Source organism: Prionailurus viverrinus, chromosome E3, assembly GCF_022837055.1.
Source record: "Prionailurus viverrinus isolate Anna chromosome E3, UM_Priviv_1.0, whole genome shotgun sequence".
Lineage (NCBI taxonomy): Eukaryota > Metazoa > Chordata > Mammalia > Carnivora > Felidae > Prionailurus > Prionailurus viverrinus.
The window spans coordinates 9,027,143-9,048,060 of record NC_062576.1 but is presented as its reverse complement, the minus strand read 5'-3'; the positions used below and the strand labels follow the sequence as shown (position 1 = coordinate 9,048,060).

The 20,918-nt window shown below is 48.8% G+C and overlaps 1 protein-coding gene across 7 annotated transcripts in view; it reads right to left on the bottom strand.

Annotated features, from left to right (window-relative positions):
* Positions 1-20,918, bottom strand: part of CUX1 (cut like homeobox 1) — a 366,343-nt gene that overhangs the window by 136,232 nt on the left and 209,193 nt on the right. For all 7 annotated transcript variants that reach the window (XR_007147822.1, XM_047838946.1, XM_047838949.1 and 4 more), the window contains exons 5-8: positions 13,977-14,114; positions 9,554-9,677; positions 5,728-5,804; positions 4,240-4,306 (exon numbers count right to left, since the gene is read on the bottom strand). Coding sequence is in view for 6 of the 7 variants with exons in the window: in XM_047838946.1 (XP_047694902.1) it covers positions 4,240-4,306; positions 5,728-5,804; positions 9,554-9,677; positions 13,977-14,114 (406 nt within the window). In the remaining variant the exon portion in view is untranslated. The remainder of the gene's footprint in view (positions 1-4,239; positions 4,307-5,727; positions 5,805-9,553; positions 9,678-13,976; positions 14,115-20,918) is intronic.

The window sequence follows — 20,918 nt, the reverse complement described above, 5'->3', positions numbered from 1 at the left end:
ATCCCTACTGTCACAGAGAGAAAATAAATTGTTGTGAGACATTTTAAGGCCATTTGTGAAAAGACTTGCCCCTGGAGGGCTTATATTCATAGGTATTGATGAAAAGACATGAAGTCTAATGAGATACATGGAGGGTGGGCGTGAGGGCGGGACAAACGTTTCCCAGAAAACAGAAGAGGGGAGGGACGCGGAGGGGGAAGCTTCCATCTACATGGGATCTCCAAGACTGAAGCAACCCCCTGAAAGCTACAAGAAAGTAGTGATTATTAACTCAGTCCATTCTCCACATTTTTTGCGGATTACTTACTCTGGGAACCATGTACAGTAAGCGTTTGGCCCTAGGCTGCCTTTTTGTCAACAGCTAGTCCATTTCTGACTTGGGAAACGACCGAGCCCTGTGGGGGCCTGAGTCCACCCCCTTCCCCTCCCCCAGCCCCACACACACTGTGCCCACCTTGCCCGATCCCCATGTCCGGCACTTCTGGCTGGCTCCCCAGGTCAGCGTGGCTGCCCTGTGTTTTCATTCCCTTTGCCTCCAGCAGCCCCTGGCTGGAACTCATCTTTCAACCTCAAACCACACGTCACCCCCTTCAGGAAGGCTTCCTTGATTACCCTTTCCTTTTGTTCGAGCTGGGTGGACTTCCCACTGGCCTCTGCGGAGTCTGGCCGTGAGAGTCCTGGCACCAGGAAGGGGGGAGGGTGAGGTCAGGGGGTCCTCTCAATGCTGCCGCATTGCCTCTGTGGTTTCCCTGCTCCCTGCCCCGGGCTGAGTGCACCGTCTGATTTCCGTGGACACCCTGACAGCACAGGGCCTGTCACAGCAGTGATCACACCGGATTGCAATGGCTCCCCACCCCCACCCTGCTGAGCCTTCTTTCTCAGGGCTTCCAGAGCCCAGCTAAGTGCCAAGCACAGAAGAGGCCTCCAGGAATGTCTGCTGTGCCAACGAGTGGATCTATTCTGAGTCGTGCCCATCACGAGAGTTAGGCTTTTTCTCTCCACGCACAGCCGTACATGCCACACCTCTGGCTCCCTTCTCATCACCGGAGAAGGTGAGAATTTCCTGCTCGGATCCCGGGAGGGGACACACCCCAAGAGTGCCCACGGCCCCATAAGCAGTTTTTAACAATAGCCATAGTCCCCAAGCAAAGCATTTTTACACGATAGAATAAGCAACTCTCATACTTTTTGATTCTACGTTCCGCTTCCTGTAGTTTGGTGACAATGAGCAAGTAACGCATAGATTTTCATTTATATGGGGAAAACACCTTTTTGGCCTTAAGACCTGCGGATACAAAGAGAAAGAGTCTAGAGACGTTTCTCACGGAGCCCACACCAGTTACAGCCACACCGTTTCTCGTCAGATGCCAGTAGGGTTGGAGCCTAGGAGAGAGGTCTAGGGCCTCTGAGGCTCCCCCCAGTGACCTTGCTGATTCAGGGGACCCCAGATTTAATGTTCTTACCTATAAAATGACAGAGCGGGCTGCTTAGGAAAAGCCCAGGAGTCAATGCACCTGTGAACAGTAACTAGAAAAACACTTTAGACTGAAAATCGTCCTCGTCATCTTAAGAGGTACCTCTGACCCTGTTCTAGGGAGCCGATTCCCCTGAGAGCAGGGCCCCGTCCTTGGATAACTGGCGGTTCTGGGTGAGAGAAGCGAGTCCTTCCCCAGCGTCAGCCCGGCCTCTAGCAAGGTCAGACAGGGTGGGGACAGACAATGAGAGACACTGCCTCTCTGGCCTGTCTCCCAGTTGCCCCCCGGGCCGCCATATTCTCAACCAAAGAAATGGAAACCTGTGAGCAGGGGACATTTAAGTCCTTCCTACATGGCTGTTCTCTGCCGCGTCGCTTCCTCAACCCCGAAAACAAACTGATTAAATGGACACACGTTTTCTACGTGGCCTTTAGAAGCCCAGTAAAAAATTATGAATGTAAACCAGGGGCCAGTACTTAGCAATCATGTGACAAGTGGCATTATCTGCTGTCATTTCTGAACAGTTTCGGTAGACGCTATGTGTCACCAGGCCGTTTCTCTCCCCTAAGTAGGTGGACGTTCGTGACTAACAGCATCTCCCCAGCGTGCCCCGCGAGGACACGGTAGGAGACATCGGCTTCTGAAAGTCAAGCTTTTGTAACACTCTCAGAGCAGTGGCTTTCAAAAGAAAATTCTGATTGAGATCCACTGGAAGAACTACATTCTACACTGTGGCCCAGTAACTGTACGTTTACATTTTTACAGTTAGAAGCACGATTAACCCAAAAGGGTCACAAAACAATACCCGACTTTCCTATGTGCCACGAGCCATGATATTTTCGACTCTATTCTGTTGTTTTGTTTTCTACTGAATTTTACTGCCCAACTGGCTGGTCGCCACTCACTAAATGGATTTCACCACCGTGACACCCAGTTTCAAAAACGCTAGCTTAGAGGCGCTCAGAGACTGGTTGTACGAGCTTTTACATGCGTAGTAATGCAAACTTTGGTTAGTTATAGAAACACAAGATGTATCTATGTCTTCCAGAAAGAGGTGTGGTTTGCTAAAAATAAAATATTGAAAACTAGTGAAATAAACAGATCACCACCGAAGTCACTATGAATTTTGTCAGTGAGTAAATTGATGTTAATAAGAAGGCATGGGCCAGAGGACCAGAAGGAACTATTTTAGAAAGGAAATGCTATAAACTGAGGACTGTATCAGATGGAACAGATACCGATTGACCTCTGTATCAGATGAAAATATTGTAACTTACAAAACTGGAATTTACTGAGAAAAACAACTACTATTCTACTTAGTAGATAAGGTCCAGACAGAAAGGATAGAAAAACAAAGATGGCGGACTGGCAGAGTAGGGAAGCCGGACGCGGATACCAGGGAACATCAGGGTGACAGCAGTTGAAACGGCTTCTGCGGAGCTTACATCTAGGGGGGTGAAGGGGAGACGGCTCTGCGCGTTTGCCACATCCCGTCGACAGCGACGCCCGGGTTGGAGAAGTTAATACCAGAGCCTCCAGGTCTCAAAGTGAAATCTCAACCAGCTCTCCCACCCCTTAGGGCCAGCTCGTCCTACCTCACCTGAAGCCACACTTCAGCACACTGACAGGAGCGGGAACGCCCACGGGGATTAGATATGCCAGCAGGCCGAGTCGCCGAGACTGAGGGAGGTATTTAGGCTTTGTGCGGGAATTCTGGGCTCACGATCAAAGTTGGTTTTGAGCACCAGGCCTGGGTAGGTGGGCGCTCACAGTCTGGAGCTACTAACTCACACAGAGCAAAGGCAAAGAGCCCACCGAGAGAGGCCCCGTGAGCAGCAGGCCCAGCAGCAACCTTGAAGGCCAAGGGCGAGTGTGATGGGACACAGGGACCCCCTATGCAAAACAGGAGCCTCGGAGGGGGTGCACTATTCAGAGCCCCTGCCCGCTACCCAGAAGGCCCGCTGTGGGAGCACAGCAGGAGGACACGGGTCTCTAAGGGAGACAGGAGGACCCTCCCAGGACAGGAGAAGGCGAACCAACGCCTTGCCTGGTGCCGCCTGTCTGGACTTCGGCAGAGGAGAGCGTGGCTAGGGACAACCTCTGTTGCTTCTCCACCTCTCTTGACTTATGTCAATACTATTCCTTCTTTTCTGGTGTTCTGCAGGGAGAGCGGGCTGGAACAGGTGTCCCTGTGGCAGATCACACACTTCCTTCCGCCACAGCCACCTGTGACATACCTGCCCAAATGCACGCATTCCCGACGTATACACAGACGTGTCTACGTGTATACATTCCCGACGTGTGCACAGAGATGCCCGGTGTCCTAAGGTAGGAGTTGAATAAATACATCCGTGTGGGAGCCAAGGACCCAGACACGGGGACAGGTGACGTGATTTGCACAGACCGAGCTCCACAAAACGTCTCCTGTATCACATCTTCTGTAAGTTGCCTTTTCCCCAAGTTTTCTTAGAAAAAGGCACATGTTGAGGAGGCTTCACATTAATTAAAGACAAAAGTCTCAGCGTTCTGAGAGCACCAGAGATTACGGTCACATCGTGGGGAGTAAACTGACGCCAGGAGCTCACGGGGGTGCTGCTGCGTTCCTCACGGAGGCTCTGAGGCCAAGCACCTCCTGAATCCCGTATCGCTTGGCAAAAGCTGACAGACAGGAGGGCAGAGCCGGGGGAATATTCTATGGATTAGCAAAATACAGGTGACACCTGACCGAAAGCATGCAGACAGAGGAAGTCAGGCAGAGACTTACTTGGCAGTAATTTCTTCATCATATTTGGTTTTCAGGTCAAATAATTCTGTTCGGGTTTTTTCCAGGGCTGAAAGGCAGAGGACACAAAGCCGTAATGTAAGATGCCAGTTGTCCGAATTAAATTAAAAAAGCAAAAATGTACAAGCAATATATTCTCATCTGAGGAGTCGAAGATAATGCAACTGCACAGAACTTCCAAAAACCCCCTTTCTTTTCCATTTCATCCACGCACCTCCTGGGAGAGAACGCCGGTTACTGGCTCGGTGTGCAGATTTCCTGCCTTTATGTGTATTTTATTGCTTAAAAAAATATTTCCATACATAACCGCATATATACATATTTTCACCTCTGCATAAATAGGATGCTACAAATATATTCTGAGATTTGTTCTTTTCCTTTAGCAGAAAGGCATGAAAAACTCTCCAGGTCAGGACATACGCAGTAACAATTAGCTTTCGTACAGAGCTTGCCAAATGCCCGGCACCTCAGGACCCGCAGAAGCGAAGGTTCTGGGGTAAGGATACTTAGATACTCCAAAACAGGCCACTCCCACCCAGCTGGCTCCCCCCAGAGGCAATTTACATTCCCATCAATACCTCGAGTGTAGCAATGGTGCCTCTACGCTCACCAACACCGGATAGTATCAATTAAAAAAAAATTCTTTTGACAGTCTGACGGGCAAAACGATCTTTCCCTGATTTAATGAGCATCTCCCTGCCTGGGAAGAATGGTTAACTTTTTTTTTTTTTTTCATATGTGTACTGGCCACATGCATTTTTTCCCCAAACCGCCTGTTTGCGTCTCTAGCCCCTGCTTTTATTGGATTGTTTATCTCTTTTTCTTGATGTGTTACTGGTTTTTAGGAGGTCTCTAGATTTGGAGGGGGGGGGGGTATTATTTACGTGTCTGTAAATGTGCTGTGACTACACAGCACAGCACTCGGTCGGGTGGTTTTCACTTGGATTCTGAGGTTGTCCAATATTTTTGTCCCCACGTTTCAATTCATTATATCGTGCGGTTTCCCTTTCAGAAAAAAAAAAAAGGAAAAAAGAAAGAGAAGAAAAAAGAAGTGTAAAGAAATGATAAAAACTGTTAGCACACCCTTTTTTTGGTGTCTTAAATTTGAAAGGTCTGCCATGAGTGTTCTTAATTTCGCTCAGGGTGGAAATAAGTGGTTGGTTTTTTGTTTTTTTTTTCTTTCCTATTATTGTTCCAAATGAAATGTCAGTCCCTGACAGTTTGGTGATTTAGATGTGTTTGTTGGAAAAGGCGCAGGAAAGAAAGGATGGCTTGTGGAAGGATGAAAATGGAATTCAGATCCTCCCGCTTCCGACACCAACAGCTCGGGGTGGGCGGCTAACGAAGGGAAGGCGGAGGCGCTGGGGGCTCCGAGGAGTCACTGCTTCGGGGCAACCGGGAGACGGCCCGGAGTGCCCCCTAACTTCGGCCTGCCCTGGACGGACTTTATTAGGATGACGGACAGCACACCTGTCTGCAGAGTCTGGACTTTGTGCTCCGCTTCCTCCAGCTTTGAGGTGGTGGACATCTGTGTCTCCTGCAGCTTTCTGGAAAGGAAGAGAACAAAGCCAAGCTGGTCATCTCGTTTCCCAACGTGAAGGTCTCGTGTGCTCTGCAGCTCGGTGACCGGCAGCTGGCGAGAGGCACACAATCGGCGGCCGCTGACGGTGGGCGCGCGCCCGCTCCCTGATCTTTGGCGCCCCGACTCTGCACCCACGTAGGACCGAATGTGCAGGGTGCATCCTCACGTGTGCTAACTGACGCAGCCGGTTATCTTAAATGTGACTTGTTCTTCAAATGCCAGATATTAAAAACAACAACAACAACAACAAAAAAAAACCCAACCATCATCACGAACTCATTGTTTTCCGAAGTTACCCAAGAAGAATGATACATTTCCATTTTGCTGACACAATGAAGGAATTTGTTGGGATAAAGGATGTGCTAATAGATGTGACAGCTGTTCCATGTCTGTTATAATGGAATGCAGATGTGACCGTAATACCTAATGGGTGGTTCTCAATGTCTGAACCCAACATCCCCAGATTTACATTTCCCCTGATCTCCAAATGAATTCCCTGGTCAATAAATAGCATTCCTTGCTCCTCATCTGCAGAGGATGTCTAAAAATAAGTTTATTATTTTTACATCATATGAATAGAACACATGCGCTCACACTAACGAACCTGGGAATATAGAAAAGTAGAAATTACAGCGTTAAAAAAAAAAAAAAAAATCACCCAAATCTCCATCACCTATGGAAAAAGCCTGCTCGTGTTTTTCGCATATTCTAATGATAAAACTAATAGAGGCTCCAAGTTAAAAAAGCAAACAAAAACAAAACACATGCACAAATATAGACACGCCGGTGTAATATACGAGAGCGAAACACACACTCCCCGCCCCTTTGAACACAAAAGGGATCACAGCACGCCGGGCATTCTTGTTCTTCTCCTCATTTCCACACTCTGGAAACATTCTTCCTCATTCTTATTAAATAATTAACGTAACCAGCCTCTGTGGACACTTAGCTTGTTTATCGCCTCTTTCTACTAAACAGTTCTGCAGTGATCATTATGTAGATATTGCCGTGTAATTCTGAGACGGAATCTGTCGGATGAAATGCTAACAGAGGATGTACATGGTCACAGAGTAGATGCAATGTGTTGTTGTTGTTCTGATATTGAGAAACTTCCCCTCCCAAAAAACCTCACTAACTTAAACTCTTGCTAACAATACATGTTTGTTTTCCTGTGCCAACACTGGATAAAATTAAGCTTAATTTTCCTGCTGAGTAAAGCCGAGCATTTCTCTTTGTATGAACTATCTGTACATCTCCTTGGTGCACTTTGTAGCGCTCAATTTTCCCTATTAATTTCGTAGAGCTCTTATGTGGTGCAAAAATTTCTTCCCAGTTTTTTAATTTTTATTTTTATTTCTTTTCTTCCCAGTTTTTTGATGCTTTAAAAATGTTTATTGTGAGGGGAGCCTGGGTGGTTCAGTGGGTTCAGTGTCTGACTTCGGCTCAGGTCATGATCTCACGGTTCGTGGGTTCGAGCCCCGCGTCGGACTCTGTGCTGACAGCTCAGAGCCTGGAGCCTGCTTCCGATTCTGTGCCTCCCCTCTCTCTGCCCCTCCCCTGCTCGCGCTCTGTCTTTCTCTCTCTCTCAAAAATAAATAAACATTAAAAAAAAGAAAAAAAATGTTTATTATTTATTTTTTTAAAAATTCGGTTTTCAATTAGAAATACCTACTCCAAAGTTACTAAAACCAAAATACTGCCTAAGTTTTCTTCCAGTATGTCCACGATTTAATGATTGATATTTAACCCGAGAGCCATTTCAATTTCTTGGTTGTAAAGAATGAGATGGAAAAAAAAATCTGTTTTCATCCTCCACCCTGAGTGGTCAGCCCGTCGCTTCCAACTTTAAATACAATTCATCCTTTCACCTAGTTTCAAAAGTCAACTTAATAATATCAAATTCCCGGATGAATTTACTTCCACAATTTTCTAACTTTGCTCTGTGCAGCTGTAATCACACTGCATGTGATTCTGTATCACGCATTTTTCACTCCATATCTTGCTGGATGCGCTTGCGTTTCTGGTCTTAATGCAAATTCTACATGACTATTATTGCAAGGGCTGCATACTGTTCCAGTTGGGGGTGGCCCATCTTTACCCCCCATGTCTCTTTGGCAGAGGGCATTTTGATTGCTTGCACCCCGCCCCCACACCCCAGTATCAGTAACATGGTAAGAAACTGCTGTGGCCATAAAGTGCTCTCCTGGGAAGCACATTTAGGCTGGGTCAAGAATCTGCTCATCTTGGGGCACCTGGGTGCCTCAGTGGGTTAAGCATCTGAGTCTTCATTTTGGCTCAGGTCATGATCTCATGGTGAGTTCGAGCCCTGCCCCTGCCCCTGTGTTGAGCTCTGCGCTGACAGTGTGGAGCCTGCTCGGGATTCTCTCTCTCTGCCCCTTCCCCACTCGTGCTCTCTCTCTCAAAATAAATAAGCAAACCTAAAAAAAAAAAAAAAAAAAAGTCTGCTCACCTTTCAGAACCTGGACTCTCTACCTGGCTCCCTTCTTTCCTGGGGGGACTGCACCTGGCCCTGCTCTCCCAGGCCCCGAGGGACTGGCCTTGGTCCCGCAGCCAGGACTTGGGGAGGCAACACAGGAGCATAAAGGGAGGCCAGGGCTGGAGCAGGGGGTTGGGCTCTGGTCCCACCTCTGGGTGACTAGCCGGGACAGCGTGGGCAGATCCCTAATCTGAAGCCCAGTTTCTCGATCTGGAAAATGAGACCGTCCCCTCTTGAGGAATGTTCTGGGCACTCAGTGAGACACTGAGAGGGTGTGGCACACAATGAGTAGGCACTGGGTGAGTGAATTGGGTCTTGTTAGTTTTCATCAGTTTTTACAAGAAATCTAACCTGCATTAAACTGTCCTAACAATATTAAACTCCCCCGTTTGTGGAAAACCTCCGGGCGAGGCAGGCCACCAGAAATCCAACGCCCACAGCAGATGGATGGTGCACTAACATATTTTACTGATATCAGCTGCTCGATATATGAAGCACTGTGAGGTAAAGAAAAGGAGGCAAAAAAAAAAAAAAAAAAAAAAAAAAAAAAAAAAAAAAAAAAAAGCAAGCAACCAACCAACCAAACAAAACCCCAAGATTTGTGGGTGATGTCAAATATCCAAATTCTTTTCAGAAGGTTGTCAGGCGTTGAGCCTGCATCCAAGGGCTTCCCACAGAGGGTGAACCGTCATTCCCTGTCATCTCACTTTCTGCTCAATCCCCGGCCCCAGGCGACCCCAACGGACATACTGTGGCCCCTTAACTACCTGACGCCATCCACCTGTTGGGAAAGACCAACGACTGTCACTCAAGGTAATCCGACAGATCACAGAGTAAGGGACGCCTTTATCCTTCAAACAAAATTCTGCTGAGAGCCCCACAGAACTGCGCTGGTCTCACAGGCCCATCTTCAATACTTCTCGCAAAGTGGGGGCGCCTGGGTGGCTCTGTCAGTCGAGCGTCTGACTTTTGATTTCGGCTCAGGTCATGATCTCACAGTTCATGAGTTCGAGCCGCATGTCGGGCTCTGTGCTGACAGTGTGGAGCCTGCCTGGGATTCTCTCTCTCCCTCTCTCTCTGTGCCTCCCCTCATTCTTTCTCTCAAAATAAATAAATAAACTTCAAACAAACAAACAAACGAACAGATACTTCTTGCATTGTGAACTTGGGAGGTAAAAAAAAACGTCAAGTGCGGGCAGATGCTGACAGACACTCACCTCTCCTTTTCTGCAAAATCATTTTGTAACTTTTGTTCCTTTTCGAGAGCTATAGTCTCCGCTTGGTTCTTCAGAGTCTGTTCATATTCTCGGATTTTTTCTTTAAGTGCTTTTATCGTAACCTCTGCAGAAAAGGGAAAAAACGATGGTGACACAGGAGCCACAATTCCATGAGGTGACACACACGGGGCTTTTGTAACCTGCTAGGATCGCTGTGTTTTAAACTTTGGCTCCTCAACCCTGACACAAAATCAATGGTTACGAGTCCCTTCGGAGACCTTTTACTCCCTAAATGTTAAATTGAACTTTAAACATTTAGGCTGGGAGGATCAATGGATTTTGCTCAGAAGAAGAGCTATCGTTTCTCCAATACAACTTTAAAAAAAAAAGGGGGGGGGGGATCGATGGTAACATAGAATATCATCTTATTGATGAGCTTTAAATTAGTCCTCTACCGAGAGAAGATTAATAATGTTTTTGTGTGGTTGAAGTCTTTCTCTAAAGAAAACAGTTCATGATTGTGCGTGCGTTTTGGAGGAAGCGGTTTTAGCCAAAGTCAGGCGGGTCCACAGACCTCCCTGGCCGTGGGCTCAGCAGGGATGGAACACTACGTGCCAGGTGGGTGCGGTGCAGATCTCTGCTAGAAGGGCGCAGCTGCAGCCTGGGTGCCAAGGGCACCCTCCCCCAGGCCGGAGCCTGGCGGGTGGGGGCTGTGTGTGCAGGGCAGGTGGCACAGGGCCCGGGGGAGCCACATCTGAGGGAGAGCGAGTGCCAGGCGCACGGGTGGCAGTGCTGGACGACGGAGGAGCCCTGCGGTGCTCAGTGCTGGGGACACAAGGGCCCTCCGGGGGCAGGGCCGTCCCTGGAAAGTCCAGCCCTCCCCCTGCCCCCTGAGTGCATGTTTACAGCCCTCTCTTTCACTACCCAAAACGGAAACGCCGGGGCAGATGTAACAGACAGGGCGGGGTCCTGCCTCAGACCCCTGGCTGGCTCGCTGCACCTGCTCCCTCCCACAGGTACCCGCATATCACCCTCTGTGCCAGACGGTCCCGGGCAGGGCACTGTGGTCCCCGCTCCAATGAGAGGCGAGCTCCTGGGCAACCACGCCTGCCGTGCATAGATCATCTCGTAGAAGGCCAGGCCGAGGAAGGGCTGAGGCACAAACGATCGGAGGAGGCCAGGCAGGCTGACCGGAGAGGCCCAGGTAGGGCTTGTGACAACGAGGCTCGGGGCCCAGGCCGCAGCGCTGGCTGCCAGGTCTTTGCCCAAGTGACAGGGGCCCCTGGCCGTTCAGGTTGTAGCCCACATCCACGCTTACTCCCTGTGCTGCACGGACATGCCGGCTGAGGCAGGTGCACACCGCTGGGCGGTCAGCACCCGTGTGGCTTAGTGGGTAAGAGCGAACGGCTCTTTTGTTAAGAGAAGCAACTGGCCCTTTTCATTAAGTGGAACCCAAAGGGTTCTCCTTAGAGGGAGAGAGAGGAAATTAAAACCAGTGACCCCGTCAGGGCATCTGAAAGAAAAAGAGGGGGGCTTTCTGCCTTTGGGGCTGGCTGTTCGGGGCCTGAAAGAAACACTCTGAGACCTTAATGGCTAGTGATACATACACGTCACTGTGGACCCACAGCGACAGGGCCAAAGTCGGGCAGGAATGAACACTTCCCAAGCGGACACCGCGACAGGTCAACTCTGCAAACACATGCGTGTTCTTTTACGTCAATGATCTCTGTGGCCGTGGGAACGTCTAGCACATCTGCCTTTCACAATTGGTTGGAAAGATCTACACAGCCCGCGGACCTCCGGGCTCCGTCCAATGCGGTTTCTCAGCGTGACACGGCTATGCTCCTTCCAGAGGAGTCTGCGGCACTAGCTGGAGGCTCCCACTCTGTCTGAGGAGGTCTCTTTGCCATCCCCACCAGGGGTGGGCTGCTCGCCGGCCGACCGACGCTAAGCCAGGGGCCAGCTTGTCCTGGAGCCCCTGGGGCCCCTCTGGGTCCAGGACGGCCCCCTGGGTGTGTCCCAGCAGGATCCCCCACGTGTGAGCCCAGGAGGAGGAAGAACAGCCTGGCAGAGAGAGGATCCCAGCGCTCTGCTCTAATCAGCTGCGCCTGGGCGCCAATGGACTCATTTTTAAATGGCGGGGAGAGTTCCAGCACGTGAGAGAGAGATGCCTTTCCCGCAACTTTCTCAGTCTACACCATGATGGCGATGATAAAAACAAATGATGTACACCCCACCTTTCCAAATCAAGATCCCTGTGTACTGGGAAGTAAAGAGAGGAAGTTGACATTTTTTTGGATGTTGGGAAAATCGGTAAAGATATCAATAAATAAAGAAGCGGGGGGAGTGGGAATTTCTAGAAAAAAACAACGGTGCCTAAGAGTCATTAATATTTGCTGAGTGTTGGGAAAAGTGCTAAACGCCTCCCCAGCACCCCATGTAAGCCTACCCCAATCCTAAGAGGTCAGTATGCAAAAGGAGGATTTTCAAGAGGTGAGATCACGTGATCACTTGCTCAAGGTCTCAGAGGTACACAGTGGCATCGAAGCCTCTCAAACCAGGTCTGTTTGCCTCTGGAGTCTTTGTCTTAAGTTATTTCATTTAAAAAAGCCCATCAGGGGCACCTGGGTGGTTCAGTTGGTTAAGCACCCAACTTCGGCTCTGGTCATGATCTCGCAGTTCATGAGTTCGAGCCCCGCATCGGGCTCTGTGCTGACAGCTCGGAGCCTGGAACCTGTTTTGGATTCTGTGTCTCCCTCTCTCTCTGCCCCCCTGCTCACGCTCTGTCTCTCCATCTCTCTCAAAGTCTCTCAAAGATAAATAAATCCTAAAAAAAAAAATGTTGTTTTTTTTTTTTTTAAATAATATAAAAAAAAAAAACCCCATCAGAGGGGTGCCTGGGTGGCTCAGTCAGTTAAGCGTCCAACTTCGGCTCAGGTCATGAGCTCACAGTTCATTGAGTTCGAGCCCTGTGTGGGGCTCTGTGCTGACAGCTCGGAGCCTGGAACCGGGTTCGGATTCTGTTGTCTCCCTCTCTCTCTGCCCCTCCCCCGCTCATACTCTGTCTGTCTCTCTCTCAAAAATAAACATTAAAAAAAATTTAAAAAAGAAAAAGCCCATCAGATGAGGCCTCTGGGGAGGAGGACACCCCACACTCAGTTACAGTTCCTCACTGGGCAACTGGCCACCGGGGCGCTGACAGAGCTGTGTGGTGGGGGAAGGGGGCCACGCAGAGCCCCGGGCCCCCCCGCACGTCCTCCAACGAAGCGAAATCGAACTACAGAAAACACACAGGGAGGGCCTGTCAAAATGAGATGTCAGGGGTCACGGGAGGGAAAAAAGAAGCACCTCTTCTTGGACAGTGTGGCGCCCATACCCGGATGTATGCATTTACAGCTTCTCTCTCACCTGCGTGTGGGGGCGGGGCGGGGGAGGCAGCACCTTCTCGCACCTGGATCCCAGCCCACTCGGTCCAACACCTCCCTCTCAAGCGGGACGAAGCTGTGTGGACGCCCCCAAAGGCTCACTGCTCCCTGTGGAGCCGGATGGAGGCGGGGCCTCGGCTGGTTCCGTCCCCCCACCACGGGGGAAGGGGGGCATCCTCGGGACTGCACCTCGAAGCCTGTCTCGTGGTCTCAGAGCTAAAGGACACTTCAAGGCCCTTCGACAAGTAATCCCGTGTCCAGCCCTCGGGGCGTCTTAGACCCGCTAAGGGGAAGCCCTCCAAGTCGCCCAAGCAGTCGGCCTCCCGCACCCAGCTCCTCCCGCATCTGCTTCGAGAAGGAGCTGTGATTTGTGATTTTCGAGAAGGAGCTGAACACAGCTGGATTTTAGGTGCAGGGGGGGACTCTGTCCTTCCCTGACAGGAAAAGCCGGGCAACCTCTGCCCTCTCTGCCGGGGCTGACGGCCGGGCGGCCACGCCACGGGGTTGTTCCCTCTCATTAAACTCGTAACAAACAGGCGCCGCCGACAAGGGGGCGGTGGGGCTTAGGCACGCGGGCTTGAAGGATGCGTCTGAAGCCTTCGTGTCCTGGCAGCCATCGCTAACTGACTTCCTGGACGGGGCCCTTTGATCACAAGCTGGCTCTCTGGCAGGTGTCGCCCGCAGGCGACACGGTGGCCTTTTGAAAGGCGGATCCTATAGCAGGATGATCCAGAAAGAATGTTAAAGAATCCCGGCCGGTCCTGTCACAGGGCCAGAAAATCATATGTAGCTATGGCGCTGAGGAAAAGTTCCACCTCCCAACAGCTAAGCGTCACCATTCTGTCTCTTCAATGAGGCGGATGGGGGCCCCACCCGGCCTTCGCGTTGTGTAGCCCGGTTCGAGCTCAGCTCGTCGCAACAGGGTGGGGAAGGCAATTAGCAGCAGGGAAAAGAGAAAGAAAAGACAGAGTGGAGCGCACAGTGCATCTCCCACCAACCTTGGTTTTTCACTTCAGCGAATTCCTTGTTGTACTCTTCCAGAGTTTCCCGCAGCTTCTGGTTCTCTGTTTCAATGTCGTGCAGACGCTGCACTTTGAGCTGGAGTTGCTGCCCGAGGTCCAGAGCCGGCACGGGATCTGCGGGAGGGGAAAAGGCGCGTCACCCCCACTCTGGACACAAGACGAGCCACTTTCACGGTCACACGGAGGCTCGGGGCAGGCCAACCGGGGTGCCCAGGGAGTCGCCGTCGCCCCCCCCCCGCCGCTGGCTCCCCACGGGCTGCCACCGCTTGCCAGAGGCCAAGGCACCTGTGGCCTCAACACCCCCTGTCTGCCCCCAAGCCCCCAGCGGAGCCCCGGGCCCCACAGCTGGCTGGTTGGGGTCGCTCCTCTGCGGCCTACCAAGGACGTGTGCGCAGAGCCACCCCCCAGGGCCGCAGCATATGGACTCGGCCTGGGAACGGCTGGGATTTGCCCACTGCTCTGGCATGGTATGACACCGGAAGGACTTCTCGGTCCTTGATCTGACGGACAGGAAGGGGATGCATGTGGTGACCCCAAGTGGAGGAGCCCCGGGAAGTCAACCCCGTACCGAGAGCCGCGCCTGCAGGATGGACAGTGTGTGCGGAGGTGCCACAAGCCTCAAGTTTCCCTTAATTCTTACGAAGTTGGAAATAACACCTGATACTCCGAGAGCGTCTTGCCGTCACGAGATACCCTGACGGACATTAATTATCTCACTCGAGCCTCACAGCAATCACGGGAAGAGGATGTGCGGGCCAAAGCGCCGGTAAGCGCAGGGACTTGCCCGAGGGTTCCCGGCTAGTGAGCGGACAGAAAGAACTCGAACCCAGTCTGTTAACTCCATGTGACCATCCTCCCAGTGAGGAAGGTTCCCTGGTGGAGCGGAGGACATCAACGAGGGCTTCATACGAGGCCACCCTATATAGGGCATGATGGCTCCCCATCACCGTCCTCCTTTACCAGGGAAGGGTGCTCCGAGGGGGAGTCGGGGCTCAGCACGTGGTGCTCTGGCTTCTGCTTTTCCCGAGACACAGCTGGTGACCCGGCCCAGTGTGAGCCTGCCCAGGCCAGCGGGCCAGCCAGCAGGGGGAAGGGGGAGGGAGCACCGCACTCCTGATTATAGTAGGGACGGGACGAGACATGACCTGGGCTGGCTAGGTGAGGTCCTGTGGCCAATTCAACATACAACCTGCCATCAGATTTACTTACAAAAAACTGGATTTTAACCTAAAATTAGAGATTGCAGACACACGGAATTGGAAATACGGACTCCTGGTCTTTGAATTTATCATTAATTCAGCCCGAAATGGAGAGGCGTTAAATGTTCTTCTGGCGTCGATCGGATCTTTTGTTTCTCCTTCTGCCTAAAAGGCACGTCTGGGCACCTGCTGGGCACTAGCGGAACACTCTGCCCTAGCGTTCTCAGCCCCATCAGAGAGAAGTATCTAAGTCCGCCGGGCTTAGAAGAGATTATTGAAGATATTTCTGGAATGGACGCCAGCATCACTTGTGAGGTGGCTGCGAAGATTTAGTCTCTGGTTGAGGAATGCTAAACACCGAGCCCAGTGGATCCGCAAGGGTGTATATTCAAGAGCTCACTTAATTTTCAAATACCAGAGTCATTAATTTTTCAGACCACCCTCAGTTCCTGGAAGCGAGGGTAGATCTCCCGTGCCTCAGTCGGCCAGTCCGCCGGGAGCCAGGAACTCCGCGAGATGCCAACGCCTTTGCAGAGTTTACAAAAGGCAGGCTCTGGGATCTGTCCAGCACAACAGTGGGCCTGCGCATGGGGCTTAACATAACACTGTCCATCACGTGACGCCCCTGGCCACTGGGCATTTATTCTGTGTGTATATACAGTTGATGACTACACCACTTTCTCATTTGTGGCTTTTCATTCTTATGTTAATCAGCATTAAAATATTTACATTAAATTAGGTTTCAAAAGCTATTTTGGGGAAAATGGTTCCTTCGAAGTAGGGGTAGCAATAGCACTAGAGACTGAATTCCTCAGAACATTCCAGGTGCAGTTTTTTGGTTGTGTTTGTTCATTTCAAGATCTTTCCAGGGTAGGCTCCTGTGCGCCCCACACTCCCCCAACCTCTACCTTTTTTACCCTTCTCCCTATGGCCTCACACTGGGCCACTGGCCTGCAGAAAACAAACAGTCTGCCCACAGCCACCTTCGTATACAACTACAACGTGAACCTGACCCCGAGGTCAGAGAAGGATTGAGAAGAAGGAGAACTGTTGCACTTGGACAAAATTCTATTAACGTTCGCGCATGCAGGCTTTGTGGCACGACAGCCAGCACAAATTATATTTTTGAAGAGCCAAGCTAGTATACTGCCCTTTCCTTCCCTAAAATTTCTGTCGACAACTTTTCTAGCCCATTCCTTTTAAAAGGCCAGGACCCACTGTGTCTGCTTCGAATAGAAAATCGCTTCTCTCGTTCGATCGAGGGAGGAACTCAGTGACATATAAAAATAACATGCACGTTATCAAGTGAACGGTAACTAGACCTTTAGACGAATTTTCAAAGCCTTCTATTGTAAATGAAAATTCTGGCAATCTCATAATTATTCATTAGGCATGTATATTTAATTTAACACTATTAAAGGTTAATGCCTAAGTAGCAAAACTGGTCACAGAATAAAGAATGAACCGAATGTTCCAACATCCCCGTGCACTAAGCTTCAAACTTTACTACAGTACAGCTGGATGGCTATATGCCTACAGCATTTGAATATTGTTTTGGATTATGTAAAAGGCGTTGCTAAAGTACCTCTTAGGCTTAATTTTTATTACTTGTATTAAAGGAACAGCTAATTACCACATGACAATATAATGACTCTAGCATGTTTGGGCTGGAGACCAAAACAATGAATCCCGACATGCCAAACCCCAACCTGCATGTTAATCTAGGGGAAATCATGGCTTTTTGTCTTGTTAATGACTCCCCGTGCCATTAAACCCCACACAAGCATTGTTGGGTCTCATTCTGAACGTCACAAGCCTCCAACCTCAGCAGCTCAATTAGGGAATTGTCTGGGGGAGGCCAGAGAACACACCCAAGCGAGGAACAGGAACACAGCAAATCCTGCAACCCGGCTGCCGGGCCTCCTCCAACTCAACACGCTTTACCGTCAGTTCCATCCACCCAACGTGACAAACTTGCCAAGTGTTTTACAGCCATCCAACAGTTAATTCCTAAAACACTCTTGGAGGCATTGCATAGCTCATCACGCAGCCCCGGACTCAGAACGTAACTACAACAAACAACAACAATACCATCACCTGTATTTATTCAGCACCTTCTCCCAAGTACTCGTAACAGGACCTCATTAATTCCAGCATCACAGTCAGAGGGGAAAGGGGGCGCCAGCATCCCACCCGGGGACAGGGGGAGGAGAGACGCCACCTGGGCAAACAGGCACGCACAATTCTAATTAAGATTTCTGCTTCCCGATCCACCAGTCACCTAAATTACACTGTCTCGTCGAGTACTAATTTAACAAGTATTTCCTACTCATCTGTCTGCGCCAGGCCCGGCCCAGGTGAGGCACTGGACAGGGCATTCAGCTGATTCAGCTGGGACCATGCCTCACAGTAGAGAGAAACCAAGTTCACAAATGACAAAGGGAAAGCAAGGAGGGCCACCCGGAAGATCGGATGAGGGGAAGACCACTCCCAGATGGAGAAACTGGCAAAGGTAAACTTTTTTTTGTATTTTTTTTTTTTTTTTTTTTTAAAGAGGAGACAGAATTTCGACCCATGGAGACCGTGGTGCGATTAGTCCCTGTGGAAGATGCAGCAAAGGGAAGATCAAGGAACAGAGAAGTGCCAGGCACGGCCAAAGGAACACTTCAGTCCGAATGCAGGCACCCACGTACATTCGATGACGTCAGGAATGTTCTAGGTGCTGGCGGGGGTGGGAGGGGGGAATCACGGTGGCAAAAAGACAAAATCCTTGCTCCCAAGGCTTGACATTCTCCTGAAGTGTAGGAAACCGACAAAAAAAGCACAACTAAACAAAACAGAATACTTTCAAGTACTGCCAAGCAGGAGTAAGAGAGGAAATGGGGTGTGGGAACGGGGAATGGGTCCTGGAGACAGACGGACAGGGAGGGCCTCTTGGAAGAGGTGACGTGGAGATTAAGATCTGTGTGGCAGAGGGGAGAAACTCTGAAGCTTCTTGGCAGAAGGAAGGGCAGTGCAAAGGCCCAGAGGGGAGTATGAATGTGGCATATTCCAGGCACAGAGGGAAGCCGGTAAGGCTGCAACGAAGGGGAGAGAGTAACTAGGGACATGTCGTCCGTGAGGCCTGTGCTCAAGGATATGAACAAAGTTAAGGAGAGAAATAAAAGATATAAAGAAGAATCAAATTGAATTCCGGAGCTGAAAACACCATGTTTGAAGTGCCCTCCTGGTGGCACGTTGGTCTCTTAAAAATACAATGTCTGAACCAAGTCTGTATTCAACTCTACTCCCGATGGGAAAACCCACCAGAGAAGAGGCTTCTTCCGAGGTGAGCCACTGGGGCATGAGAAGAAAACTGCAGGACGCTGAACCAAAAAAAGTTTTGTCGGTTTAGTGGTGAAGTATTTAAGAGTTTTACGCTTCAAGATGAGTTATACAATTTTCTTTTGAAAATCCAAGAGTTCCAAATTAGCTGCCCTGATCGCTGATGGCAAATGGCTATCAGTAATTGCTGCCTGAGAGGCATTTCTGAAAAAACAAACACATAAACTATGTCTTTGAAGTGGATGTGATGGTTTAACACTTAGTGGCAAAAAAACCACTTCTTGAAAGATACTCATGCTGGGGCGCCTGGGTGGCGCAGTCGGTTAAGCGTCCGACTTCAGCCAGGTCACGATCTCGCGGTCCGTGAGTTCGAGCCCCGCGTCGGGCTCTGGGCTGATGGCTCAGAGCCTGGAGCCTGTTTCCGATTCTGTGTCTCCCTCTCTCTCTGCCCCTCGCCCATTCATGCTCTGTCTCTCTCTGTCCCAAAAATAAATAAACGTTGAAAAAAAAAAATTAAAAAAAAAAAAAAAAAAAAAAAAAAGAAAGATACTCATGCTATAGTGACAGCATTTTAGTAGCAGATATTTGGAAACATTCTCATCATCGTCTAAACTTATTCAGGGGTGCCCGGGTGGCTCAGTTGGTTAAGCATCTGACTTCGGCTCAGGTCACGATCTCACAACTCGTGGGTTCGAGCCCTGCGTCGGGCTCTGTGCTGACAGCTCAGAGCCTGGATCCTGTTTCGGATTCTGTGTCTCTGTCTCTCTCTGCCCCTCCCCTGCTCGTGCTCTGTCCCTCTCTCTCTCAAAAGTAAATAAACATAAAAAAAAAAATAAACTTGTGGTCAAAGACAACATCCTTTACAAAAATGTCTCAACCACTAAAAATTTCTGCAAAAAACGCAAAGAGGCAGGATAATATGGGGGAGGGGAGAGATCAGCTAATAAAAACAGAACCAGAAATGACAAGAGATAATGGGATTTGTTGACAAAAACTAAAACAGCTATTATAAGTCTGCTTGAGGATTTAAAGAAAAATAAGAACACACTAAGGAGAGAAATGGAAGAGACAAAGAAGAGAATGGAATTCTAGAGCTTGAAATACAACATCAGAAATGAAAAACTTCCCTACACTTGGCTTAACACTGGATTAGACACTGCAAAAGAAAAAAAAGATTAGTAAATTCAAAGACAAGATCATAGAAACTGTCTGAACAGAAACATGAAGAAAAGACTGAAAAAAATTACTAAAACCTCAGCAACCTGTGGAATGGTATCAGGTAATCTAACATACCTGTCCTAGAGAGGAGCAGCAGGTGTGTTTGAAGAAATAGTGGTGAAATTTTCCAAATCTGGTAGAAGTTATAAAGCTAAAACTCCAAGAAACTCAACAAACTACAAACATGATAAACACAGAACACCAATAAACATGATCAAACTGCTGGAAAGAAGAATAAAAAGGCAATCTTAAAAGCCAGAGAAAAGAAGACTCATTCTAGACAGGGGAAGAAAGATACAACTAACTGGAGATGTCCTGTCAGAAATAAAGTGGGTCAGTCCTGAGAGAAAAAAAACAAAACCCAAAGTTGCCAACATACAGTTTTATACCCAACAAAAATACCTTTCAGAAATGTAAGGTAGAGGTTTTTCCCTCCCCCCACTATTTCAAATGAACAAAAGGTGGCAGAACTCACTGTCAGTGTGCCTCTACTATAAGAAAAATGAAAGAAAATGGTGCCAGATGGAAACCTGGATGTGCACAAAGGAATAAATAACACCAGAAATTATAATTATGTAGGTGAAAATAAAATACTACTTTTTTCATTTTTAATTCCCTGAAAAGACTATTTAAAAGCAAAAACGGTAGCGCTCGGTTTGGCAGCACATGGAATGATACAGAGAAGATTGCATGGCCTCCATGCATGGATGACCCACAAATTCATGGATGTTCCATATTTTTCTAACGTGAAAAAAAAGAAAAAAATAGTAACACCGTATTGTAGGGTTATAACCAATGTAGAAGTAAAATGAATAGTGATACACAAAGGACTGGAGGGAGAAAATAAGTGTACTAGAAGATTCTTACACTGTATGTAAAATAGTATAATATTATTTGAAGGTACAGTGTAATAAATTAAAGATGCTGACTGTAAAGCCTAAGAAAATAAGACAAAGAGTTATAGCGAATAAGACAATCGGGGAGACAAAATAAGATCATAAAAATAATCAAATGAAAGTAGAAAAATATAACAAAAACACGTGACACAAGTAGAAAACAGTGAGATGGAAGATTTAAACCCAACTTTACCTATAATTACATCAAATGTAAAAGATCTAACATTCCACTTAAAAAGATTATTGAACTAGATAATAAAGGAAGGCATAGCTGTTTACAA